At 42.7% G+C, this 27,965-nt stretch overlaps 1 protein-coding gene across 1 annotated transcript in view; it reads left to right on the top strand.

Annotated features, from left to right (window-relative positions):
• The first annotated feature begins 683 nt into the window (after positions 1-683).
• Positions 684-27,965, top strand: part of EDIL3 (EGF like repeats and discoidin domains 3) — a 190,856-nt gene continuing 163,574 nt past the window's right edge. Inside the window, exons 1-2 of the mRNA XM_066612550.1 lie at positions 684-750; positions 1,869-1,997. Coding sequence (XP_066468647.1) covers positions 684-750; positions 1,869-1,997 — 196 coding nt within the window. The remainder of the gene's footprint in view (positions 751-1,868; positions 1,998-27,965) is intronic.

The following is a 27,965-nucleotide window of genomic DNA, read 5'->3' as shown; positions in this document are numbered from 1 at the left end:
TTTGTAACGCAGTTGTATTTGCTTCAGTCTATCATCCCTAATGACTGGGTTGCTGGAAAAGCAGGGGAGTGATCGGCAGCTGGCCTCAGAAGATCAACCCAGCTGGTCTCTCAAGATATATCCCCAGTTAGACTTGTTCAAGGCCTTGAGGTTGCAATTGGGCATGAATTCAAGTGAACCAGGGACCAGTTCAGAAATGGCAGTAGAAAGACAGAGGAACAAAACTGGCAGCCAGGTAGTTTCACAGAATGGAGCTCTTGATAGGCTTGCTGAAGGTGTTAGTTCAGCAGTTTGAATTAATGCACAAGACCTTGCTGGGAGGAACTAGTTCAGGAACAGCAAGTTGAAATAGGGAACCTTTGCAAAACTATCCGCTGATTTAAAGAGTTGTGTGAATCAGGCATACTGAGATGCATAGCTAGGCAGGAATGAGACAATTTGATTTCATGTGATCTTCGTGGAAACAAACATGTATCTGAAGCAGACATAATGCCTTTATGTGAGTAATAAACATAGTCTTTTTTGTACCGTTAATGGTGACTGTTGCGTGCATGGAAGGAAGAACATACTGGTTATGGGGATACTGGTTAAGGAACTGAATTTTTAAAATTTCAGTTAGTGGCACATGGTAACAAGACAGCGTGTAGATATAAATTATAAAGGAAGGAAATTCAGTTGGCAGAATGCATGAATTTTTCTCACGTGCTTTTGATATTAGGAAATCAGATTTTACACGTAGGACACAGAAAAGTAAGAAATTTGCAACTCAGCATACAGTTTGACATCAGAGTGACACCTGACGTCCAAGTGCTTGCTCATACTCTGGTGAAGTCAATGCAATGCTCTTTAGATGGATGTGTTCCTGATAATACGGAACTCTACATGACAGCTGTCTCATCTAAAATGCTGGAACCAGAAATACTTTAGTAAAATTCTGTCAGAGCTATAGATCATATTTAGGACACAAACTTTCCTTTAGAGTGGATTTAAAACAGACTGACAAACAAAAAACAGACCAACATGCCAGACGACAGGTTGCAAAACTTGACTCCTTAATACCTGCTTCATCCAATATATACTCGGAAGCATCACACCACTAGTCCTGCTATATGTTTTCAAAGTCTGCTGCCATAAATAGTAGATAATTCTACAAAAAAACTCAGTTATGTATTTTTAGTGAACTTTTAGGAGAAAGTTCTGTAACTGTGGAACAGCCAACAGGAAGAGCTCTCTGCTCATATTATATATAAAGAATGAACATTTGTTGGTAGATGGTAAGAGATGTGCTTACATCTCCTAAACATGCTCATTTTTGAGATAGTCTTTCATGGTTTAACACAATCTTTTTTCTTCTTCTCAGCACTTACTTCCATATAACATATAACTGACTGGCTGTAATAGATTTCAGTATTGGCATTTCCTGTCTTGCTACCTGAGATCCTTTTAAACAGATCACAGAATATTTAACCTGAAACTCTCTATATGAAATGTGTGATCTCTGTTAATTGGCTCAAACCAGTTTGGCAAACTTCTGGCAAATAAACTTATATTGAAATAATTGAATTTTTCTTTCACATTTGCTTGGGAATTTGGCTTCTGTTTTCCTCCTGTTGCGAAAATTCTTAGTGTTATGTACAAAATGTATGTATTATTTTCTATAATTGACCTGCTATGGTCCACCATGAGCAAGATTTAATGGTATGGCCCAGGCAACTAGCCTTTTTTTGTTGTTGTTAGATGTTATGCTAAAATGGGAAAATAATAACCTGCCTTTGGCTGTAAACAAAACAATTTTTGTAGCATTATTTTCTTAGTTGTATGATTTATATATTCCTGAGACTGAGAGACATCCTTTCTTTCATTTACAGGGGATATATGCGACTCAAACCCTTGTGAAAATGGAGGCATCTGTTTGTCAGGGTTGGATGATGACTTCTACTCTTGTGAGTGTCCCGAAGGCTTCGCAGACCCCAACTGTTCTAGAGTTGTGGAGGTTGGTAAGTGCAAACCAAAGCAAAAAGTACTGTAGTGTGTAAATAGTTTCTGAATGAACAAAAAGCAGTAAGTTCCTTGCATTTTTGCAGTGCTCAAGTCATAATCGTTTTCACTTTGAATACCTTCCTTTAAATGTTTGTGCACTAAACTCATGTTTTTGTAACTATACAATTGTAAGACTATTCTATTGGTTGGAGAAAGGATAGCCACCTCACTAAGTATTAGGGCTCGTCTACACCTTACTATAGCCAAGTGGAAGCAGAATGAATTGAATTTCCATGGGTTGGTTTCTGCACACTGTGGACATAATGTGTGGCATTTCTGGCCTTGTTGTTTGTGCATGTTGTAGGGAGTGACTCTATTCCACTCTATTCCAGCAGCATTGTTTACACCAGGGGTGTCAAACTCGTTTCATGTAGAGGGCCGAATAGCATTCATCATGCCTGCTAAGGGCCAGAAGTGATGTCATTAAACAGGTCATAGACAGGGGATGTGATTAAACAGATCAAAAATAAGCACTTTTTCTCACTTAGGAACTCATTAGCTGCAAATGACAGAAAAGTATGCAAATCTTGATCATATTTCAAGATATGGGAGAGCCCGTATACTGCCTTTTCAGCAGTAACACCTCGACACTGCTGAGCAGTGGAGAGTCTGAGGGCCAGATAAAAAGCTTCCGGGGGCCGCATCTGGGCCCCGCGCCTTATGTTTGACACTCCTGGTTTACATATTCATTCATTGTTTACCTGAATGTGTAGTTGGGATGCTGTGAGAGTGGACCAGCAATGCTCTCACACTGATGCATCCTGTAGACCTGCCCCTGCTGTCCCAGTGGACAACATTTGACTGCACAGGCAAATGTAATCCACAGGGACAGATTATCCCATGATTGAGAATGCTCCATCCCAATGGCATCGCTACAGGGGTGTGGGGGGTACAGGCCGTACCAGGTGACGTGCAAGGGGGGGATGATGTTCACTAGTGACCAAAATCTCTAATACGGCAGTCTATAGGAATAATACCATCATGTTATATACAATTGATGTGTAATTTACAGCAGAATGCAATGAAAAACACCATGTTGAAATATCTGTGCTGTATCAAAAGGTATAGCCAAAACACCAACTGGGCGGGTCCATGGTACAAGACTGTGCCCACAACCTGGGACCTTGCCCTGCCCACTGCATGGGAGGAGGTCCATCATGGGGGTGATGTACTGGCCTCTGTCACTGAGTGACACAAACCTTAGTGATGCCACTGCTCATTCCTAAGTGTTGACAGTCACATAGAGAAACTTTTTCTGTGGACAGCATTTGTCTGTGCAGATGACTGCTATCCCCAGGGAGAGTGGGAGGTTGGGGCTACAAAGAACATCAGTATTGGGACAGGACTTGCTGGCTTGCTCTCATTGCTTCCCTGACCATGCATTCAAGTGTGTGCTACCTGAGCAGGGCTAGTGACTGCCAGGAGACTCCACTGACAGAATGCAGATTATCTGCATAATGCAGGGAATCCATTTTGTACTAAGTACTACCATTTATTCCCACAGCATGGAGCAACTATCATGTGGGAGTTACTTTAATTGGCCTCCACATGGATGGCAAAGTGTGCAGAGAGACCTTCTGAAAGTTTGTGCTAGACCGGTGAACCCAAATGGTCTTTTGATAGTGGAGATAACAGTTCAAAAATAATAATAATGGATTTAACAAAATACCATGAGATTATTAGCATTTCAAAGGCATCAGATGATTCCACAGAATGAATGTATCGGTTATCGGAAGGCTGCAGGAAGAATCACATTATTGAAATTATTTTAAAGTGACTTCCTATCTATGGCCAGTTGATAGAAGGAATTTTTAATGGCATCGCAAAAATAATGCAGATAGTTTGTGAGGTAAATGAAGCATTGCAACCTAGTCAGGGTGGGAAAGAAATAGCGGCCCAGGGAATGAAGGCTTTGAAGTACAGTTATTCCTGGCTAAGAAAGCTCTATGCTGCTCATTACATTTCAGTGGTTTCCAGATCGGTTTTCTCCATTAATAAGAGAAGAAGAAAAAATTAAGTTATTTTTTCTTCTTCTCTTATTAATGGAGAAAACCAGCTCTGTGAAAGTCTGCCAGCTCTGCGACACCCTGGGATTCATGAGTCAGATCACTTCCTTTTCAAGAATCATTTACAGTAAATAAAAGGTCATCAGATTAAAGGAAACTCAGAGACAATAAGAACATCTCGGTGCATTCTGTCTCTGTGGTAGCAGAATCAATTCATCAGATGGAGAGGTTCATGTTGAAGACATGTGTGTGTGGCAGGTATATGAGTTGTAATGCAATTCTCCATCATTCCCAGTCAGCACTGGAAGTGCATCATCTTTGCAGAAGAATGTATCTTAAGCCTCATGTGTAAAAATGTACTGGATTCAATGATTTCTGAAACTCAGTTATGCCCAGTAATATATAGCTACATAATGCTGCCTTCACCCTCAAGATGTGCCTGGCTAGGAGGAACCAGGAAAGTGAATGATAAATAGTGTGCATGTTTTGCCATTCTGAATTAACACAACCAGGGCACAATCCTGAGAGCACCCTCGGCTGGTGCAAGTCCCTTGCACCGGCCGAAGAGTGTGGTGAAAGTGCCATAAAGCACTTTTGCACCACCTTTGGAGGAGGGAGCTGGCACACAGATGTGTACCAGCCTCTAGATGCTGGCCAAAGTGGTGGAGGTAAGCCCATGCTGGCCAAGTCAGGCTGACGCGGGAGTCAGGGGGAATGGGGAGGACAAGGAGGAGGTGTTTCGGGGCAGGGGGAGGGCAGGCAGTGGCCTGGGCCATGAGCAGGTGGCGGGTGAGAAGGGGGCAAAGCCAGGATCTTGCACTTGGGCCGGATCCTATCCTAGGCATCCCAGGGTAGCTCCGGGCTGCTTGGATCTGTGCCACTTCTTGAGTTGGCATAGATCCGAATAGCCCCATTGGGGCTGTTGTGACTTTACTCAGGGTAAGGGGAAGCAATTCCCCTTGCCCCAGGCTGAGCTGCTTTCGACCCCAACCCCACGTTGGATATGGAACAGGCCAGTGTGGGTTAGGATTGTGCTGCCTGTTCTTTATCACATTAACATGCTTTTCTATATGAAAAAGAATCCCTTTTTAAAATGCATCGTTAAACTTTTTTTTTTTAAAGTTTATCTTTGTTTGGTGCTATCCCCTTTTTCTTCGTTGGTAAAATGAGTGGGGTAGGCCTGAACTAGTGATCCATTATATCTCTTTAATTGTAAGCTGTTGATTCCAGAGTTTCTGCCAATGGAATTTTGCCTAGTATTTTCCTCATCCTTCTGAAGTCTGCCTTCCTAAAGTCCAAAGTATGTCTGACTACCATCTCCATATGGTGAATCCCAGGGGAAACACTTGCTCATAAGGTTCCTTCATACTTCTCCTCATGAACCTGTTTTTTCCCATTAATGAAGATGATGTGTAAGAAAGCCATTCCCCTTCGGTCTTGCCAGAAGACAGTCATCCCAGAAGCATAGTCCATGGTCCAGGAAACCAAATCCTTCTTGTTGACACCATCTGCTTGCTCAGTCTTTTGCTTCTAAGATTTTTCCTCCCCTTTGCGAGCCATGAGTTTCCACCAGAATTATCAATTTCTGGCTAATATCATCATAGTCTTTTGTGATTTGTTCAAAGCCTTGCCTGTGGAAAACATGGCTTCTTCTTCCTTGCAGGCCATATTCCTTTGAGTCTGCATAGTCTCTGGAGTTGCTTCCACTCAATCACACACTGCTAAACTCCCACATAAAACTCCCCTGTATGAAACTCTGTTTGGAAGCTTGGGTTACAAGCTCCCTGGCCCTGTAGTTGCTTTCTAGGAACTGAGTAGGAATTAAGGTACATATTTCTCCCCCCCCCCCAGTGAACCTCCATGTAGTTTCTTGAGAAGCAATTTCAAACAACAATAAAGTGGGTTTTTTTGGTTGTTTGCCGTCTGTTTGTTGGCTCCATATGGATGGCAAAAGGTAGAGACCATATTCAGGTGCTGAAGGTCAGCCATGAGTAATTGTCTTCACCATTATTTTTCCTTCTAATGAATAGTAGTTGTTACTTCTTCCATTCCACTTTTGCAGAGCCATCTGTCTATTCACTCCCATCTCCTGTATTGTTCTGTGCACTTCAACCACCCCCTCTCTTCCATCAACCTTTTGCATTCTGAAACTGTAGGTTGGCCCAAATTGCCTTCACAAGAGATGATGGGGTAACAAAAGTGATTTTCTATCCGTCAATAGCTTTGTATGCTGTTCCCACAAAATCAACTTTGTGGATTCTGAGATGATGTTGCCTCTTGATCCTGTTCTCAAATGGCTTGTCATAAAACTTGTCATAAAAGGTGAGAACACACAGTTGGCACTCACTTCTCTAGCCTTATATGTGATTCATCATACTGGTTAGCTCTGCAAAGAGCAAGCTGCACAAAACCCAGGTATACAAAATCTCCATTTCAGTTAACATGTAGGATGAGAGAGAGGCCACTACAATGAACAGATGACAGGGGCATATTTTGTCAACGGATTATGATCTAATCTAAAATCATAATAAACGCATTTCACTAACACCCGTCAACTTGCCAGCATCAGCTGTCTGGTTTCAAAACTGTGGTTGGCACACCTTCATACTTCAGCAAGAGTCTATGAGAAACTACTACCTTTCAGCTTTCTTCATGTTTTATTCCCTAAAGATGACAAAATCAGTGGTATTGCAGACCTCCTGCTGCTTAGACTTCACAACTTACTAAGAATTCTCTTTTTTCCATCTAGTATAACTCGCTTGTCTTTCACCCCACTCATTTTCTAGCTCTCCCATTATAGTCAGGCATTCTACAAAGTTTGCTTCTCAATGTATTTGCAGCATTTTCTGGTCTATAATCTGTGACCCTGGCCAGCAACTAGGTTTTCTGGAGGGCCAGTAAGAGGTGGAAGACCAAACCCCAAGTTACCCTTCCAGAAAGCCCAATTGCTGCAATCCTTTTTTTGCATTTGGGCTAGCAACTTGAGAGGTCAGGCAGATGTCACAGGAAGTCAGATTTGGCTCAGTCCTTGGCCCCTACATTTACATATTTAAAGGATTTCCATTCTGCTTTTTTCCTTAAAGCATCCATGGGATGATGTCTTTGTGACAGAGGGCAGGATCTCACACCGTTCCTCTACTTTGCTTTTTCAGTGCTTGTCCCAGTGGATATATGAACCATTATATATTCGGCACTGGTAGTTTGGTGCCCATCCCATCCACTGGAATTCTCTGGTAAAGCAACTGCCTCCATAAAGGTTAAGAAATAGGACTCCCACATGTTCATAAGATACGGGTTCTTTGAAAAATTTAGCTGAATTAGGTGATTTGGGTAGCTGAAGCTACACAATGTGTTGTGTAAATTAGTGTTTCTCAAAATGTGGGTCAGGACCCACTAGGTGGGTCGTGAGCCAATTTCAGGTGGGTTCCCATTCATTTTAATGTGTGTTTTTTAATGTATTCAACTTGATGCTACCATGATATGTGACTGCATTTGAGGAAATGTGACAGATTTGTACTTTTAACAGGCTACTATGTATATGCTTTTAACAATGATAGTCAGTGGGGTTTACTCCCAGATAAGTGTGGATAAGATTGCAGATTTTGAGATGTTTGGGGAATTTTTGTTCAAACAGATCAGCATCTGCTTGGGAGGTTTGGCATGGTTCTTCTTTATTTGAATTACAAGTTTAAACTTATTGTAAACTTTTAGTTTACTTAATTGTTTTATTTGATTTTGTCAAAAAAAATTCCTACTTGATGATGTCACTTCCAGCCATGACGTCACTTCCAGGTTAATGACATCACTTCCGGTGGGTCCCGACAGATTGTCGTGCTAAAAAGTGGGTCCCAGTGCTAAAAAGTTTGAGAATGACTGCACTGATGTATGTAACCCAAAACTACCTTGACCCATTGCTGCTGCATATGCACCTCCCCAAAAGACCCAGGCGGAAGAACCCAGCCCCTTCCTGCATGCCTTCCCACACAATCCTTTTCAACAAAGCAAGAAATGCAAGCCTGCTCTTCCTGTTTTAATTATTGATCTGCTTCCCTACCTACTCATCTTGCTCCTTTTTCACATAGGCCCTTTAAGGAGCTCAGGAAGTACACTCACAATCTTTGCCATTATCCTTACTAGCTCCTCAAAAGTGTATTTATTCCTTGCCTTTGAGGTTGCACTGAGAGAAAATGACATGCTGGATCAAGTGCAATAAACCAAAATAATCACTGGAAAAAACCCAGTAAAGACAATCACTGAAGGACCTCACAGTCAGCAAATGCAAGTGACACAGGAAATGATAATTATTCCCCATCCAGCCCTGATCTGATCTGAATGCCCTAGGAGAAGCAAATTGCTCAATCATAAACATTTGTTAAAAGTAAATTTTGTACTCAAGTTCTATGTGCCAGCAGTAGGAAAGATAGTGCAGATGTACTTTTGTGTTAGGGGGAAAGTTCTTTGATTAGACATTGCTCATGCTACTATTTTTTATCTTAGAGCATGTGACACTTGTATCATCTGTTCAGCATAGGCACTCTAATTAGGGAAACATTTGGCTGAGCAAGACTGGTTCTGCAGATAAAGAAATTGCATTGTTGGTGTCATTTGATTTATTCAAGAATATGTATAAAAGGACTATAATTTACCATGAGAGCCCTAATGACTGCAAGAAACATGGCGTTCAATTTTAGCTCCAGCTTCTGCAGGCATGAAAGAAGAAACATCTGTGGCTGTTTGTGACTGAACTCACTTAGGGACACACCAATTTAGGTCAATAGCAAGTGAAAAGTGTTGAATCAATCTTGTTCTAACAAGTGGCACCTTCTAAATAAATGTTAATGATATGAAAAAGTTCTTCCATTTAAAGAAGAACAGATTAACTAATTTGATTTATTAATAAATATTGTATTCCAATCACTGTTTCTTTGCCTAACTTAGGACCCAGTCATATTCATATTTCCAGCAACAGTGCAGCCACAGTGCAACCCCCAGGTAAGGGAACAAACATTTCCTTATTGCAGTGGTTCTCACACATTTAGAACTGGGACCCACTTTTTAGAATAAGAATCTGTCAGGACCCACCAGAAGTGATGTCATGACTGGAAGTGACATAATCGAGCAGAGAATTTGTAACAATTGTAGGCTGCAGTCCTACCTACACTTACACAGGAGTAAGCCTCATTGATTCTCATTGTTAAAAGTATATACACTGTAGCCTGTTGAAAGTGCAGATTTCCCCAAATGCGGTCACATATTATGCTAGCATCAAGTCTAATATATTAAAAATATAATATTGCAATGGATGGGGACCCACCTGAAATTGGCTGGTGACCCACTTAGTGGGTCCTGATGCACCGTTTGAGAAACTCTGCTTATCTTAAAGAGGCCTCTGTGACTGCCTTCCTACCACAGGATGCAGTACATGCTCCATGGGCACCAGCACTGGAAAATTGGATAGGATTGGGCCCTTACATCCCAAAGATGTTGTAAGGATAAAACCAGGTAAAGTTACACCATCTTGAGTTCCTTGGAGGAAAAGCAGAATAGAAAGGAATAACCAAATATGCACAATTGTAACCAATAAAAGCAGTCTCTCCCCCCCCCCCCCGCAAAGGCTTACTCTGGTTCTTGAACTTCCAGAAAGTTTGAAAACCAATGGTCTACAGACTTTAGGGTGAAACTTTGGTTTACTATCTAGACTTGATGAATATGGCCTTCAGATGCAGAAAATGAATTTCTCATCAGGTGACTATTCCAGCCACAGAAGCCTTAACTCCTTCATAAGATTGGAATAGTTTGAATGATAAGAATAGTATGTACATAAATGCAGAGGTAGTGTGTGGGGAAATTAAAATGGTAAAAAGTAGGAAGTGGGGTCAGAGGCCTTCAGGCACAATGACAGAAATGTTTATGAGTGTGCATGTAGTGGGGCACGGAAGATAATGTTATATCATGAACATTTTGCCTCCCTTGGCATAAATACTAAGTGTGCCTATTTGAAATTGATCCACAAGATCTTGTTCTTTAGAGACATTTTCCATCCGGAGCAAATATGTTATTTCACCCAATAAATTCCACTGACTGGCCTCCCTGGGAATCTATTTTAAAATATTTAGGTGAGTGTCTGGAAATAGAAGTCCTCATTAAGCTGAGCTGCTTTCCCACATAGGGACCCCCAACTGTGGCCTGCCTGACCTTTTTTTTCTCTGTTTCACACACACACATGCTCATGCTCTGACCCTGCAGAGTCAAGTCTTATGGCCTGTTGCAGAAATGTGAGGCCTCACATGGTGTGCAAGGCTGAAGATTATCACACACTACTGGCGTGTTTTGGAAAGTAGGTTAGAGTTTCACTAAGCCTCTTTGAACATATGGCCTGCAGTTGTCATGGCTAAATGTTAATGCACTTGATGTGATTGCTTAGTGCTGGGAAATCTTTGACCCATTTACAGAGGAGTTAAAATCATTAGTCCAAAACCTGGCATGGCAAAAACAGTTGCAGTTACCTGTTGCACTTACTAATGTGCCTTGACCTCACTAGACATTTTACATTTACACAAGCCTGGCAAAACCTGATGCTGATGCTTAAGCCATTATCAAAAAGCTCATAAGGACAAAGCAATCTAGACACACAGTCTGTTGATTTATTGTAGATTGCCATGAGATGATCGGTCCTTTCAGGTAGTGACCAGGAAATAATGAACAGGGAATATAATAACAAGTAAGTAAGTAAGTAAACACAAGATATTTTCATTGTCCCCTAGAACAGTCATCTCCAGACTTTGACAAAGAGGCCACTCGGTTAGCTAGCAATTTAATTTCAGGAATTGGTACCTGTATGTCTTAAAGATGTGGTAGATGTACATAAGAGTGAGCAAATACCTTAGAACAGTGCTTCTCAAACTGTGGGTCAAGACCCACTAGGTGGGTCGTGAGCCAATTTCAGGTGGCTCCCCATTCATTTCAATATCTTTTTTTTAATATATTAGACTTGATATTACCATAGTATGTGACTGCATCTGGGGAAATGTTACAGCTCTGTACTTTTAACAGCCTACTATGTATATGCTTTTATCAATGATAGTAAATGGGACTTACTCCTAGGTAAGTATGGGCAGGAATGCAGTCTAGGATTGTTAAAATTTTTCCTGCTTGATGACATCACTTCTGGTCATGACATCACTTCCAGTGGGTCCTGACAGATTCTCATTCTAAAAAGTGGGTCCTAGTGCTAAAAGTTTGGGAACCACAGCCTTAGAACAAATAGGAAGCCAACATGCAGAAGTCAGGCAGGCAGAGGAGCAATATTCCAGCAACGCGGAGACATGATTGGGTAGCTTCTCTCACAGCAAAATGTTTTGAAGACTGAAGCAGAAATTCCATCAAAAGGTAACCCAGTTCTTTGCAGTCAACTGATTCGTTGAGCCAGGAGGTACTATGTCTCATTTTTAGTTCCCTGTTCTAAACTAGCAGTCCTGGTGTCCCAGAGAGGAAGGAATAGATGCCTGCCTGCAATTCAGAGTTCCATTTCACTGTTCCCAACTGGATAACAATGCAGGTGACAACATCTACTTGCAATACTATCCAGAATCGTCTATTTTCTCCACACATTTACCAGATGCTGGTGAGCACTGTTAGCGTGGCTGTCAAGGTATTCAAAATCTCATGCTCCACTTTCTTTCAGAAATTAGTAAATATTTTTTGGAAGCTCTTGGCGAGGATGTCATGAGCTTGCTATCACATTGTGGCTACAGATCATATTGTCCATTAAAAGTCAAGACATATGAATTGAGAATATTGATGCAATTGGATTGTGTGACTTTCTGTTATCCTAACTGAAATCCTTGCAGAAATCCCAATGAGATAGATACAGGTGTGCCATGGTACCATGGGGGTCCCGTTTCAGAAACCCCTGCAGTTAAGCGAAACAGCAGATACCAGGGATACCCCCCAACCCTTCAGAGGCAAGGGGAGCTCTGCTTCCCCTCACCTCCATAGGGACTTTTGAACCTCACAGAGGCTACCTGCATCTGCCCACTGCCTCTGCCAGGGTCAGACGGACTCTTAGAGTTAAAAAAGTCACTTTCTGTTTTTCTGAAAAACCAGAAGTGATGTTTTTAATGCCTTATAAGATATTAGAAGGCCCAGGGAAGCCCTACTTCTAGAAAAAAACAAAACAAAAACGGAAGTGAATTTTTTTTACTCTTAGAGTCAGTCGGGCAGAGGCTGTGAACAAATGTGTGTGGCCTCTGCTGAGCTCAGGAGACCCTCTGGAGAGGAGGGGAGTAAAGCTCCCCTTACCTCCTGAGGAGGCTTGTGGGATTGCAGGCAGGGAGGCTATGGACCTGATCCGTGGATAAGTGAATTCGCGGATACGAATTCATGGATATGGGGGGCCCTCTGTATTGCCGTCTAGCATTGCTTGTTCATCATCCACAAGTTCCTCCCTACCAATGCAATTTATTGTCCTCATTGGATACTGGTTATGTATATTAACATAGTTATTTTTTGTTGCTAACGCATAATCGAATATATCAATAGTTTGTCAACTGGTGTTTGCATTGCACATACTATGCAGTCATCCTTTTAAAATTAAGAACAGACTTAAAAACGAACTAGTTTAAAGCATAGAATATTTAAAGTTGAAGAAATTTGCCCACCTGATGAATATATCATAATTTAACTTTTTATTTCAGCCTCTTGAATACATTTTATATTTAGTTGTGGTAGTCTTTGATTTGTTATGCTCTCTTTGAAGTCTGCAAGTACCAAGTGATTAATAGGGACTCTTAAAATACAAGCAGTAAATTAAATTTTAATGTTTGACAAAGTCCAATAATGAGAATATTTCTTTTTTCTCATGTAAAGATACCTAAAAGCTTGAACAGGAGTTCTTGAAATTTAGATTTTGGTTGCAAAGGATTTTCAGTAAAGGATACTCATGACTATTAATTGATTTGTAATTCGGCATTCTACTCGGACATACTGATTTTTTTCTTTCTATTTTTTCCTGAACTTTCTTTGGGTATGAGCAGTTCTTATTTTTATAAAAAAAAACTGACCCAAGCTACAGAGAACAGATCTAAAAATGGCTATTAGTAATTCTGGCTGTGTGTCACCACCAGAGTCAGTGGCAGTGCATGTCGTTATCTCCGTTTCAAGGGAGCAATGGTAGGAGAGAAATTTGTCTTTCTTTCCAGTTCTATTTGGACACCATGCTGATGTCACTGGGAAACCAGCGTGATGTCATCATATCCTAAACCTGTCCTGGCAATGCCATACCAACAGTGCACTGATAGCCAAACAGCAAGGGTAAAATTCCGAACCTACCCTGGATCATGTTAACTATGTTAACTATCATGTTAACATGGATCATGTTAACTATGGACCAGCATCCTGACAGCAGTGCATCAGTGCCATGACATTGGAACATCACCAGTGTGGCATATGTATGTCATTGCCAGCATTTTATGTGATGATCCATGTGACATCTATATGTCATTCATATGGGCCACAGTTTGGGGGCCACCAAACTGGCCCCCTTCCTGGACCTGATTTGCCCATCTCCTGTCTCTATCTCCCCAGTTTCTCCCCTCCCCACCCCTGTCCTGCCCTCTCCCCACCCCTCCGGTCTCTCATGCTGACTTTGTTGCTCCAGCAGGCATCGGGAGAGCTGACAACATGAAGAGGTTCCTTTTATGATGGCGCTGACTGCTTTATGGCAGTCACCATGAGCAGGAGAAGCATGACAACAGCCATTTAGGACTGGGCCATTTGACTTTTTATGTCTGTTTCCATTTCATAAGTAGGTGCAGTGCAAAAGAGGTCACAGGAAAGGAAAGTGTAATGTGAGTTTTCCCCCTTAAGAATTCCCTTTAAAATGTTTTTTTTTTTTTTTATGGATTTATGCTGAAATCTTTCTTCATAGAAGTTCCCTTTCTGACAACACTGCATCAAAGTGCTGTTTCTGGGCTAAGAGCTTTGCAACTAGTGCTTGTTGTACACTCTAACCTGAGGTCATAGCATATGACAATCCTACTCATGGCAGCTACTTTTTCCCCTCATGGCAAATTGTTTTTGTGATGAAATGCAAAACTACAGATCCTGCTTATGGGAAATAAGTCAGATGGCCCAACTGCCGTCAGGAGGAATCTTCCCAGAACACGCTGAAGCTTCCTCAAGCTTTAGTTGTCAGACACTGCAGAAACGTTGCCACCACTTTCCTTAAAGTATTCTAAAAGTGATTTTTTTGCTTGAAAGTTTGCCAGGTTTGTGTCCTGCATACTGCTTGAATAGTAGTCACTATGACTCACAGCCCAATTCTAACTTATATTTATTTTTCACATTTGTATACCACCCTTCCTCCAAAGAGCTCAGGGTGGTCTACACAGCTGCTCCGCTCCTTTTGTCTTCACAACAACCCTGTGAGGTAGGTGAGGCTGAGAGAAAGTGACTGGCCCAAAGTCACCCAGGAAGCTTCATGGCTGAGGGGGATTCAAACCTGGATCTTCCAGGTCAAAGTCCACCTCCCAAACCACTACACCGCCCTGAGGAGGTAGGCCAGCGGGTCTGTGCTGCATCCAGTGCAAGTTTGGGGCTAAAAGTAGTGCAGCTTGAGGCAAGGGAAAATGTTTCCCCTTACCCCATGTTGCACTGCAGTGGCCCCAATGGGTCTACTCAGATCTTCGCCACCTGACGAGGTGGTGCAGATTTGAGCAGAACGGAGTGACCAGAGGCCGCTCTCTGCCGCCCGGGAACAGGGTCAAGATCCGGTATAACTGCCAGATCCTGGCCCTGCTGCCTGCTCCCTACCTACCCACCCCCAGGAACGCCTGCCACTTGCCCTTCCTCTGTCCCAAAATGTTTTCCTCCTACCTTCTCCCCAAGCCCCTCCGAGAGCCCTGTGTTGGCCAAGTTTGGCTGATGTAATCTTACCCCACTGAGGCTGGATCTGGCCTAATGAGGCCAATGCAATTCCTTGTGCCGGCCTCCCCGACTCCCAGGTCGGCGCAGACGTGCTTTATGGCACATTTGCAACACTCCTTGGCCAGTGCAAAGGACACTCCTCGACCTTGTGCCAGCCCAAGTTCCCCTCAGGACTGCGCCCTTAGTTTCTTCACTGCCCAGTCCTAAACTGTGCAGTCTTCGTTTTGTGTTATCCTACATTATGAAAGGTTCTTATAGCTTAGCTATGGTGCTGGTGGGTCTTAGCTTTGGAGGTCAGGTACATAATAGACATTCATACCAGAATTTCATAGGTTTTTTTAAATTTAAAAAACCCTTCTTTGTAGTTTTGTTTGTTTGTTTAAAGAACCCATGTGTGATGTCTGTGGATTCATACAAACTGTAAATTCTTATCCTTATAGGTCATGCATAAATCCAAGAGTTCCATGTTATTTGACAAAATAACTAGCAGAACACAACTCTGGTGGCACTATGGTGTTCATCATATGACCCTTAGGCTTTTTTCCTTAATAATAAAAGATAAACAGTATATAATAACTATTCAGTTTTATTTATTAGAACAATTTCTATCCTGCTTTTCAGCTGCAGGCTCTCAAAGTGATAAACAATGATCAACATCTATTGAAACAATATAATAAAACCCAAAAGCGAAGCCAAGAGTTAAATCGTCCACTTTTTAGTTCCTTCCTTGTATGCTGATATGCCCAGAGATCAGAGGGTTGGAAAACCATTCTTGAGGTTCTGAGACAAAGCCTATTGCTCTATTTCCCTCCAGGACACACATGATCTTGTAATAAAGTCAAACGCAAGGTGTTATATTTGGAGTTGTGGTCTTTTCTAAGGTACTTGTTGTCTACTCACGTATCCTTTCTTATTCCAGTGTTATTTTTTAAAGCAAAATCCACACTACCAAGTCTTCCCAATTCTCTCTTTATTGTTTTCTTCATCACTTTGCTTGTATTTTATTTTTCCATTGTCTCCCATAAAAAGAGGACTTGCCCTTGGGTGTGGTGACCATGTCCTAACTGCATAATTATTTTATGATAAACTGGCAAAGAAAGCACTATCCATCCTTAGAAAAGCTTCCATGCAGAATGAAAGAGCTAAATCACAGAAAATGTACTTTATAACTGTTCATCCCTTGGCATTGTTTATGGTAAGATTTGAGTCATCAGTCATCTGCTTAGTGGAGGGAAGAAGACCACAAATAATACAAAAGGGCTAAATTCACAAAGAGTTGGGTCAGCACCTAACAGTTGTAGTTACTCATACTAAGAGCTTCCATTTGCCCGAGGGTTTTATATAAAAAGTGAATAAAACAGCTTAAAATTCAAAGAAGAGCACAGTAGACTTGAACTTCAAGCAGTCGTTATTTTTTCAAGCAACTCTAATAAAACACCTTTTAAAATCAATAGGTCTGACTCCTTCGCTAATGAAAATTGAAAGTTAGAGAGCAGTACTAGAATGCTGACTGACAGTTTTCTTCAAAGTGCTTTTGTACAAAGGTTAAGTCAGGAGGGGCTGATAAACTTTTGATTTCTTGTGACTCCTTTCATTAAGATAAAGAAAGATCAATGAAAGTGGTCTTAACTTACTCATGAGTAATTTGCAAAGCTCCATTAAAGGACCATACATAAATTAAAGTTTTGTTTCTAATTCCTAGAGCATATTTTAGAAACTAATTCTTTTCTCAGCATTGCTAATCGTATGTAATACGCTGCTCAGAACGCACTCAGGATCAGCCTCTTAATTATTCGTCATTTCCCTAGAATATATTTTGAAGTCAGTTAATGGAGAAGGCATTTTTTTTTCTTACTCATGATTCCCACATTTGTACTTTTCATTGCATAATTTAATGGTACCCAGATAAATTAGACAGGAGCCTAATCTAAACTCCTTTTACTACAGTGGTTCACAAAACATCTCAAGGAACAGTGGTTCTTAAAACTTTTTGGTCTTCGGAATCCTTTACACTTCTAAAAATTATCTAAAAATTCAAGAGCATTTGTTTCTGCGGGTTCTGCCTATGAATTGATACCTTATTAGAATTTAACCCTCAGCTTAGACATTAAAATTAAGGTTTAGGCATTAAAAGGTATTGTGTCAGGGCTTCCAGAAGAAATGTTTTGGGAAGAGCAGGTTTACAGAACAACACTTAAGCTACTTGCTACGCTCCGAGAAGAAGCAGTGGAAAAACGGGGGGGGTGTGCGCGCGCGTGTGTGCGTGCGCGCATGCGTGCACACATATGTAGCTTCACCCACAGTTAAGGCTAAGGCTGCAAACCTATCCACACTTATCTGGGAGTAAGCCCTACAGACTATAATGGGATTTACTTCTGAGTAGACATGAATAGGCTTGGGCTGTTAGACATTAAACCGTGTTGTGTTAGGGCTTGCTGAACAAACATTTGGGTAAGAGCAAGCTTATAGAACAGCAGAGCTTACATGTTAGCTACCTGCTGAGAGACTTGTTTCCAAGTAAGCACAATTGACTCGACTGCAGAAGGCAGATCTACTTGGAAACTAATAAAGCTTAAGCTTTAGGTACTCTAATCTTGGGGGGGGGGGCAATAAGCAACTTTCATTTACATTGCCTAAAAATTTTTGGGTCTACTTATGAGAAAGGATTTTTTAAAAAAATAATAGTATAATAGTCACTTGACTCAAATTGATTAATGTTTTTGTTGTATATATTTCAACAATCCCAAAGCTGGTTGCGAAGGGGCCCTTATAACAGTTCAAACTGCAGGCCCCCAAAGATGTTGGTCTGCCACTGACCTCAACTGTTCATTAAGATTGCTCAAGCCTCAAAGGATCCCTCCTGCCCAACCAAGGCATTGAAAGAGGGCAAGATTCTAGCAAGTGTGGGGTGAGCTCTGTGGACACTTGTGATTGAAGATGGTGATTTATTGTTGTCTGCTCTGGGAGGGAAGACTCATGCTCATCTCCTTGATGAGTGTTTTCTTTTCATGTCACTCATAATGGGTGGCTCTTGCCTGCCCTCTTTTGCAACACTCTTTCCCCTGCCATATGGTTTACCAGAAGAGAATGTGAAAGTAGAAAAGCAGGAATGCTAGCACTTGCAGATCTGCTCCTTTCCACAGCAGAACCAGATCAAATGGAATAGCTACTTGCAGGGCTTGTGGCCCTGTTCTCACAGAACCCTGAAGGGGAATTGTGGATCACCTGGGTTCCACGGAGCACAGTTTGAGAAAAGCTACATTAGAAGCTTCTGGTCTCAGACCACCTTCACACAAACCATTCCCAACGTGGTTCGGGTTCAGTGCATTTACGTATATAGGTTCCCATTTATGTAGCTCCCCTTTTGATCACTTCCTTCCATTATTTGTACAATGGTAGGAATGCAAGCTATGTGGGTTGAAATGTTCACACACACACACACACATACACACACACACACACACCCAGAGTAGCATGGGAGCAATCCTGAAGATACCTGTAACCGCAAGAAAGATACAGGTAAAAGAGGTAAAGACTCTAATCCTGTGTTCACTTACTTAAGAATTGTGGGACTTACCACTGAATAAGCATAGTTTTGACCAGTGATGTGTGGTGTGGGGGATGGAAGGTAAGGCAGAACTGCTGCCACCACCATGGCGGCAGTCACGCAAGCACTTACAATCCACACAATGCCTCAGTTGCGAAGAGCACTTGGGTAGTGAGTGTGTGTGTACTCACAGCTTGGGCAGTGGTGGTAGTGCCTTTGGAAGAAACCCAGTGGAGTCTCACTGCTTTGCTTTCCGCCCCCACACCTCTCGTCACTGGTTTGAACTATGGGATTAGAATGTGTGTATGTGCTATCTTTTCGTTCATACTTGTTTATAACTTTTCAACTTAAGAATATTCACAGAATGGCACTACCATAGAAAACACCATCTTAGCTGAGAAATGTTCTGCCTTTGGATTTTTGCTTGCTCGTGCAAGGAGGAGAAACTCGTAAACATGCCATTTTTGCATGCTGCCTCATAATAAACAGTGTTGACAGGGATCTCTTTGTGGAAGACGTATTTCTGGTTTTTTTTTCCCAGTGCATGGTCAGACAAGAGCAATGAGAAAAGGAGACATCACTTCTATTAATAAGGTTGTCACACACCTGCTGCTCACGAGAAATGGGGATTCAATATTCCCCTTTTACCACAGATCTTACAATTCTACAGAATTTGTCCCCTTGGCCATGTCTCCGAGATAAGTAAAAATATATTTTAAAATATATTTTATGTATCTCCCTGATCACATATGGGTCTCCTTGGACCTACTTTACTATATAGCTGGTGCAAGTTCAAGGAGAGACAGAGGGCAGGATGGGCAGAAGAATAAAGGATAAATTCTGGCATGTGCAAAGATGTGACGAATCCACCCTCTCTGTCCCCAACATGCCCCTGATTTCCTAACGTGCCCCATAACTCTCCCGCCCTGCCTTTGCCATCAACTTACTGGTGCCTGTGTAGCCTCCTGGAGCTGCCAATGCACCGCTGTTCCTCTTACCATTTGTGGCAGTGGCCCAGTAGTGTGCAACAATACCCCAGCTTTCGCGCAGCTACAAAAGAACTTGTGCTGACAGAATGCTAGTTCCGGCATTACAAAGCCACAATAGGATTGGGACCTTAGGTTTCATAAGATGTAGCCACAGAATGGGCCATTAAGAAAAGGAAAGAGTTGGAGTGTTGGGCAAGAGCCATTCATGTACATTTGATATGTACCTCAAAAAAAGTGATATCTACAAGAAAGAAAGCGTTGGTAATTTATTTGACATTCTGACTCTGAGTAAAGATCTGATTTGTCTGCTTGAACTTACAGCTCCTGAGATAACTGTTGAATGTATACATGTCTGCAGTTCTGATCCATCACCATGCAATGGCATAGCTAATAAAAATATAGCCCAGTGTCAAGTACATAATGATGCCCTCAAAGTGATGTCACTTCCGGAAGTGATGTCATACCCAGACATTTAGAGAAGTGAAAAATGGGGCAGTAGCATAGCTAAGATATCTGCTATCTGGGGTCAAAGAAGATTTTTTTGCCCCCCCATGACAAAATTGAATTTAATTAAGTAAATAAATACTTTTCCAATGATATATAATATAATGGTATTATTCATACATACTAAGGTTTTCACAATTTTGACCACTAGTGTCAAGTTCTGCTTGTTACCCCCCGAAAGCTTGTAGCTACCCCCTACACCCCTTAGCTATGGCACGTCCCCCATGCTCTCACTGAACATGTCATGGAATCATTATCTATATTATATCAAAAATGGATAAGGAAAGGAATTTTCCTTTGCAGAGATCTAGGTGGTTGGTGTTTTTTTTTTTTAAAGGAAGAGACTAAAAATCCCTTGACAAATTTTGTGAATGTGGAAGAAAAATACAGACCAGAGAAATGTATTTACAGTCAGAAAGTCATGCTTGCTTCCTCTTCAGCGTACTAAAACTCAGATGGAATCATACAGTCAGGCACTACGCCATCCCTAACAGGGATCATTACCTATACAGAGAGGAATTGTAATAGAGCAGGGATAGAAAGGATTTAGTAGCAAAAGAAAAAAGAAAAAGAGAGGGAAAAGCTAGCTAAAAAAAAATCCCATCTCAAGTGCCCAGTTATAGCATGGTGAGAACCATTTAAATACTGAAGTGTAAGGAAATAAAAAGCAGAGCTGAACAATTCCGGTCGGTCTTGTACTCTTGTATCTGTGCTGCAGAATGAGGCTGTGAGAGGACCAGAAATCTCTTTAGCTTGTGCTGGACTGTTTTTTTCCTCTGTGCCACATTAAAGGCTTGCAGGTGGCCAAGCAACAATATACCCGAGACACCCGCCCATAAGTCGACCCCACAGATAAGTCGGGAGCAGGTTTTGAGCCAACAATCATGGCGTTTTCTATGACCCTCGGATAAGTCGGGGGCTAAACTTAGGGGAGTGTCTGACTATAGTTTTTTCTGATTTTACCGGAGGCCAGATCCTAAAAAATAACCTACCACTAATTGTTACCTAAGAACTGTAGTCTCTAATTTATTAAAAACATAGTAAAAGATTATAAGATACATTTTTATTCTTTTTTAAATTCTGATCTTCACCACCTTTTTGTAAACACTGTCAGAGTAAGTGCACTGTAAACTACATACCAGTAAAACAGTGGTTCCCAACCTGGTATTCACGTACTCCCAGGGACACTCAACGGGACCTTTAGGGGTACTTGAAAAAGAATGAAATAATGGCAGAAAAAGGCAGGTCATGCTCCAGAATACCTTGCAAGGACCAGCAAGGCAGGAAGGGAGGTAGCTAGTTGGCTGTGAAAGCCCCACCAAAAGCTAGTTTTTGGTCATCAATTCATGTATGCACCAGTGATTGAAAATCAGCACAGTAAAAAAGCTGAAACAATATGGAAAGTGATCAGTCACCCAGAATTTCTCAGCACACTTCTGGTGCAAAACAGTGCAAAGGCAGAGTCTTCTATTCTTCAAACAGATAAAAAGAGAAAACACTGTGATAAATACATGAAGTCTGGGCTTTCATATGGAGGAGATGAGGGCTTGTCTTACTAATTACAAACATTTTGCTATTATGAAGGGTACAATTTATGGAAACGGGCTGCCAAGGGATATGTAAGTGAAAAAGGTTGGGAACCACTGCAGGAGAACCATGAATCAAATCCACCTTTAAGGTGTCTGGCGTGTTAAGCCAGAAGCTCTACATACAACATACAACCCATAACACAGAACTGAGAGTGCACAATTCAATTCATAGCAGAGAGATGAGATATTTGCAGCCCTTTTTACTCAGAAGTAGACCCACTGCTTTCCATGGGTGTTATTCTGAAGTAACGGCGCACTGAATTGTAGCCTGGCAAGGAGGGTCCCATCCTGGTGTTTCCAAAAACAGACCTGCTTTGCAAGTGTTTGCCAAGCAGAACCAGAACCAGGCTGCAGCAGAAGGAAGGAGAATAAAAGCTTACCTTTGGCTGGAATGTCCCTGGAAAGTAACTATAGCAACTAAGGAGGTGCCTGCGGGAGCTGAGCAACAGCTCAGCTGAGAAAGGAAACTGTTCAGAGCTGAAAGGCTCTGCCCTCTGATTGATCAGGCGATTGACCCTCTGAGATCAGGCCAAGTGAGAATTGGAGCTGGATTACTTGGGGAAAATTTCACGTACTATACATGAGTATCCGGTAGTTCAGAAGCTCAAAGTGAGTTTCATGCAGCAAAGTTAACACTTCTAAATCCCAGCAGCTTGGCTACTAAGACCGTAGCTTGCCAGAGGAGAAATTCCATTCATTCAGATTTCACCCATGTCTCTGTTTCTTCTGCAGCCCCCTACGTCTCCCCCCATTAGGCTGCAACATCAGTTTTGGAAACTATTTTTAGGATCCATCTTACAGCACAATCCTGTAAGATTGCACTGAGTGTCACAGGGAGCCTGGGAGCAGGCCGCACCAGCACAAGGACGTGCAGTGGCCTGCTGGCACCAGATCCCACCACTGAGCCAGCCAAGGCAGGTAGGTTTTCACGGGGTGATTCAGGTGGTAAGAGAGGGTGGTGAGAGGGCATTGTGGGAGTGGGGAGGGGGTGTTTCTATGTGGGGGGAGGGTGGAATGGGATGTGGGTAGGGCCAAGGAGGGGTGTGGAATTAGTGATGGTAGTGCATGCTGTATCCTAACTCCCTGTCCCTGACCTGTGCAGCCATCCACGAGTTACTCAGATTTGCGTAAGCTAAATAGCTGGCACAGATCAGAGTAGCCCCATAGGCCAGGCTGGGGAGATACATAAGGGAAAAAATATCCCCTTACCCTGAGCTGACCTCCAGCCTGCTTTTAATCTGTGTAGGATACAGTGCAGGCCATGTGGCCTTGCTGTTCTGGTGCAGATTAGGATTAGGCTGTCCATAGTTTCAGTGTATACTGATACATTGTAAGCACATGCTACAATGCAAGTAATGCTTTCGAGTGCACTGCATTGCAAGCAGTGGGTAGTAGAATATGTTACATGAAATAACGTGTACCTCAAACCAACAGTGGGCTATGTACATGGGGAAGCCGTCTGCATATTCCTAGCTTGATGAAGCTTCCTATGTCCAAACTGTTTCTGCAGATACTGGAACTCCCCTTCCCATCCAAAACTGTGTGCCCTGGTCCCCTTTGAAAAGAGGGGGAGCTGGATTCAACCCCCCCCCCCCCATGTCACTATTAAAAACCTGACCAGCAGGATTATTTTGCTTTTGAAAGCAGAGCTCCAGGATCCGAACAGCTCCACCCATGTGACATTGGATCATATCTGTGGTCTTCTAAAGCATCAGTCATATGTGGAATTAATTGCTTGAAATGCGAGGTACAACGAAAATTGGAATTTAAAAGAGACCTTTAATTTGAAGAATGGACAGGCGTCGTTTGGCTCATTAAAATGATGAGCGATTTGACTTTTATGAAATGAACATGGAATGGCCTTTCTAACACAAGTAAATTTCAAGAGCTGTGGAAGCCATCTGTTATTTACTGGAAAAATAAATAATCATTTACACAGTGTTCAGTACCCTGGTCCCTCTGTGACTTGATGTTTTTGTATTGATTCTTTTTCATATTATTCAATAAAAGGGAGGAGAGGTACACAGTGTCTTTGAACTTTCCCTGTTGCAAAGTATTAATTGCATGGATTTTAGCTAAATTGATCCCACTTCTGTACCTCATTTTCAAACATCCTTGTTGTTCATGGTAATTAGTCAGGTGTCCTCTTTCGATTCTGTCGGGATCCCAGTACTTTTCACTTCCTCTCCTTGCATAGAGGTGGGGAATTCAGAAAACCATCAGGGAGTGATTGGATGCAGTTATGTGAGAGGGCCTGTAAGACTCAAGAAAGCTGGTACAATGTAGTGGCTATGAGCGTGACTCAGGAAATCTGTGTTCCAAATCTCACTCATCCATGAACTGACTCAGTTGCCTTAAGGATACCACCATTTCATAGTTTCAGCACTTCTCTGCAATATGGGGACAACACTCGCACAGTGATTCCCAAAGTCCTACTTGAACTTTGGGACTGTGGTAAGTATTTGGGGGACAAGGGGGAGGTGCTGCAACAATCATGGTGGTGCTAGGAGGAAGGGGCTTTTACATTTCTGGGGGAGCATGCTGGCCTCTGGGAGAGTCTGGGGGGCTTGCAGCCCCCTCTGTGGGCTTCCACACTGCTGTATACAGCAGTTATCTTTTATCACAGCCATTTTCAACCACTGTGCCGTGGCACACTGGTCTGCAGATGGTCTGCAGGTGTGCCGTGGGTGTTTGGGGTAGGGTCATTTATTAATAGGGCCACTGGGGGATGTGAGCCCCCCACCAACAGCATGGTGTGTCTTCTCCATTGTCCAAAACCTAATGGTGTGCCTTGACACTTTTCGTCCCTTTTCAGTGTGTCGTGAGACGAAAAAGGTTGAAAATCACTGTTTTATCAGAAGGCACTTCAGGTTTTTGTGAAGGAGCAGCCTAGAGACCTAGCTAGCAACTGAGGAGTGGAGAGGTGCAGATGGGGGAAAGGGGGTGAAGAAAAGAGGTAGCAGGAGGAAGAAGGTGGCAGGGCAGAGAAAGAAGGCAGAGCTAGAAGGGAAGGGAGGTGGAGAAGTCTGAAGAGGGAAGGCAACAAAAGAGAGAAGTATCAAGGGTACATGGCAGCCAGAAGTGGACTATGCCATAGTTTCTCAACTATGCCAGCGGTACTTGAGGTGGTGTGTGGTGGTACTCCCAGGGCTCCTGGACACCTGCCACCCGGCAGCGAGACCAGGAATGCAACCCAACAAATAATGGTAGGAGTCTCCAAAGTATGCTTTTCTGTGCTTGAAAAAACCCTTCCCCCACATTCTGAACCTCTCACTGGTCGTGTTGCATCTGGCCTCCCAACCAGCTGACAATGATGTCATCGGCAGTTTTGGTGATACTTCAAATAAGTGGAGCATGTGAAGTGGTACGGTGGAGGAAAAACAGAAAAAGAAACAGTGGACTAGGCCATTCCCAGCATATCCTGGGCACAGTTGCCCTTATTTCCTGAACTTGGACTCCAACCCCTGGGACAAAGAGGAAGCCTTCAGGCAAGACACTCTTAGACAGGGACACCCTGACCCAATGACAAAGATCACTCTGGTTCTTGAGAAAAGTACTGTAAGTCTTGCTGCTGGAAGAATAATGCCAGGAAGACTGCCCCCCCCACTTGCTTTCGCTCTCTGAGTTCTTCAGTACCCCCCCCATGCAGAATCCTACAATAAACCCCTGTATTAGCAGCATCTCTATGCCTCCACATTTCTGTATCTCTTCCTCTGCCCAGCATGTCATTTCCCTTCCCCTGTGAGGTTGAACTCCTACTGTAGGAAGGGGTGGGGAGGGAGGTGCAATCTGCATAGTTAGCAACAGGTTCACTTAGACAGGAATTTTCTTGTATTGCATCATCAAACTGTGCTAAACAGGAAGGCAAGATAAGCCTATTTTTGTTAAATAGTTGAGTTTGCTTTTCAGGAGAGCTACATCCCAGACTTCTAAGACTGCAATTGTATACACACTGCACACTTACAGTGGGAGTAAGTCCCTCTGAAATCAATTAGATGTACTTCTGAGTAGATACACGTACGTTTGCACTGTAAAAGAAGGGAGAACGTCAATCTGTTTGCTTATACATCTCTACGGTTTCACTTCAGAAAAACATATCTAGTTTCTGTCTTATGGTCTGTTTGAGTCAGGAAGTTTGAGTTACCATAGGAAGTTGTCTTATACTGAGACAGACCCTGGTAATAGAATGATGCAATACTAGAACTGGAAATACATTGCAGATAATCTAGTCCAGCCCCTGTTCAGTGCAGGCCACAGCATCCTTATGAGATGGCTATCTAACCTCTGCTTGAAATCCTCCAACAAGAAAGAGCCCATAGTTGCATAAGGCAGGCTGTTCCAGTATCGGTCAACCCTTACATCAGCTCTTATAGTTACACTTCCTCATCTCTAGCCTAAAACTACTTCAGCGTATTGGTTCTAGTCCTGCCTGCAGGAGCTCCACAGAACAAGTCCTCACGTTCTCTTATGTGACAGCCGTTCTGATACTTGAAGGCGGCAATCATACCTCCCCTTAGTTTTTTCCCTTTCCAGAGTAAATGTAACTAAACTCTTAATGATTCCTAATGGGACTTGGTTTCCAGACTATTACAGCGCAATCCTATCTTGCACTGGAACAGGTAGGCCAGGAGGCTTGCGCTATATCCAGCACGAGATAGGGTGCAAAAGTGGCTCAGCCAGAGGTAAGGGGAAACTCTTCCCCTTATTCCTGGGTAAGCCACTGCAGCCCCTATGGGTCTCCTTAGACTTGTGGCATAACAACTGGATCCCAGCCCCATCTCCCGCTCCCCATCCACCCACTCCTGGGGCCACCCTCGCCCTGCCCCGAAACACCTCCGAAACACCTCTTCCCTGCCCTCCCCAGACCCCTGCATTGGCTGAGCTTGGCTGACGCAACTTACCTGGGGAAGCTGACATAGAGGCTGGATGCTCCAGCACACCTTCCTCCTGAGGAGGTGCAAACATGCTTTACAGCATGTTTGTGACCCTCCTAGACTGGCAAGGGACTTGCGCCAGCCTAGCATTTAGGAAAACGTTAGGATTGCGCTCTCAGGCCCAAATCTTAACCAACTTTGCAGCACTGGCATGGCTGTGCTAATGGGACGTATGCTGCATCCTGCAGTTGGGTGGCACTCACAGAGGCCTCCTCAAAGTAAGGGAATGTTTGTTCCCTTACCTCGGAGTCGCATTGCCCTTATGTTGGTGCTGGAAAGGGGGTTAGGATTGCACCCTTCGTTGCCCTTTTCTGAACCTGTTCCAGCTTATCAATATCCTTAAAATATTGTGCCCAAAACTGTATTCAGCAGTCCAAGTAAAGTCTGATTAGTGCAAAATAAAGTGAAACGATTGCGTCTTGTGTGATCTGAACTCTGTGCCTTTGCTAATGTAGCCCAGTAATGCATTCACTTTTTTTTTTTTTTTACTGCCACAAAATCAGGATACCTAGATCAACACAGGGTGTCCCACATTATCCATGGGGGTTCCGTTTCAGGAACCCCTGCATATAAGGAAACCTACACATAATGAAATCCACAGGTTTCGGGTCCTGTAATCCTCCAGAGGCAGGGAAACTGTGCCTTCTAAGGTGTTTGGGAGCCCAGTTCCTCTCACCTTCAGAGGCCCATGTGAGTCTGACCCGAGGATACTGAAATCTTTTTCTTCTTACCCTACCTGAAGATGGCAGGGTCTGAACCTGAGACCTTCTGCATGCTCTTCTACTGAACGAAAACTAATGCTCTTCCACTGTGCAGCAGCCCTGCAAGCCAAACCTAATTAAACAACAGAGCATATCCTTTGTTTCAATAAAGTAACACTATCTAGTAGCAGATCATCATGGTGTCTGAAGGACAGAAATAATCAAAGATACATTCTAGTAGCTTTACAAAAACGTTTGAAAGGGAGGCCAGAAAAATTAGCAGTGGGAACACTATCAGGCAGGCACATCAGGCAAGATGACAAACCTTAATAGTCGATAGTATATTGAGTTCTGCTGACAGATCTAGTAAAATCAACATGTGCAACTTTCTGTGTCGATTACTACTGTAATATTCTGAGAATCAATCATCTGATTGATTTTCATACCAAGCAATGGTATGAACAGATTCCCAATTTAAACAGCCTTTTCCATATTAATCTTCTTGGGGGAAAAAATTGCATAGTGCTTTTCTTCATTACCCCAGCTATGCATTTTTAATAACTCTATGGGTGCTTTACTTTTTTTTCTGTAGCCACTTCATAAGTTTGGAAGAGTTACAGCTGTGTAAAACTTAGGAAAAAAATAATCCACAAAACTGATGGCCTAATCCCCATCCCTCACCATTGGTGAGGATTTAGCTACACCAGCAGGGCACATGCTGCATCTAGT

This window comes from Tiliqua scincoides, chromosome 2 (genome assembly GCF_035046505.1).
Source record: "Tiliqua scincoides isolate rTilSci1 chromosome 2, rTilSci1.hap2, whole genome shotgun sequence".
NCBI classification, from domain to species: Eukaryota; Metazoa; Chordata; class Lepidosauria; order Squamata; family Scincidae; genus Tiliqua; species Tiliqua scincoides.
Note: the sequence above shows the minus strand (reverse complement) of the source record. Positions and strands in the feature narration are given on the sequence as shown.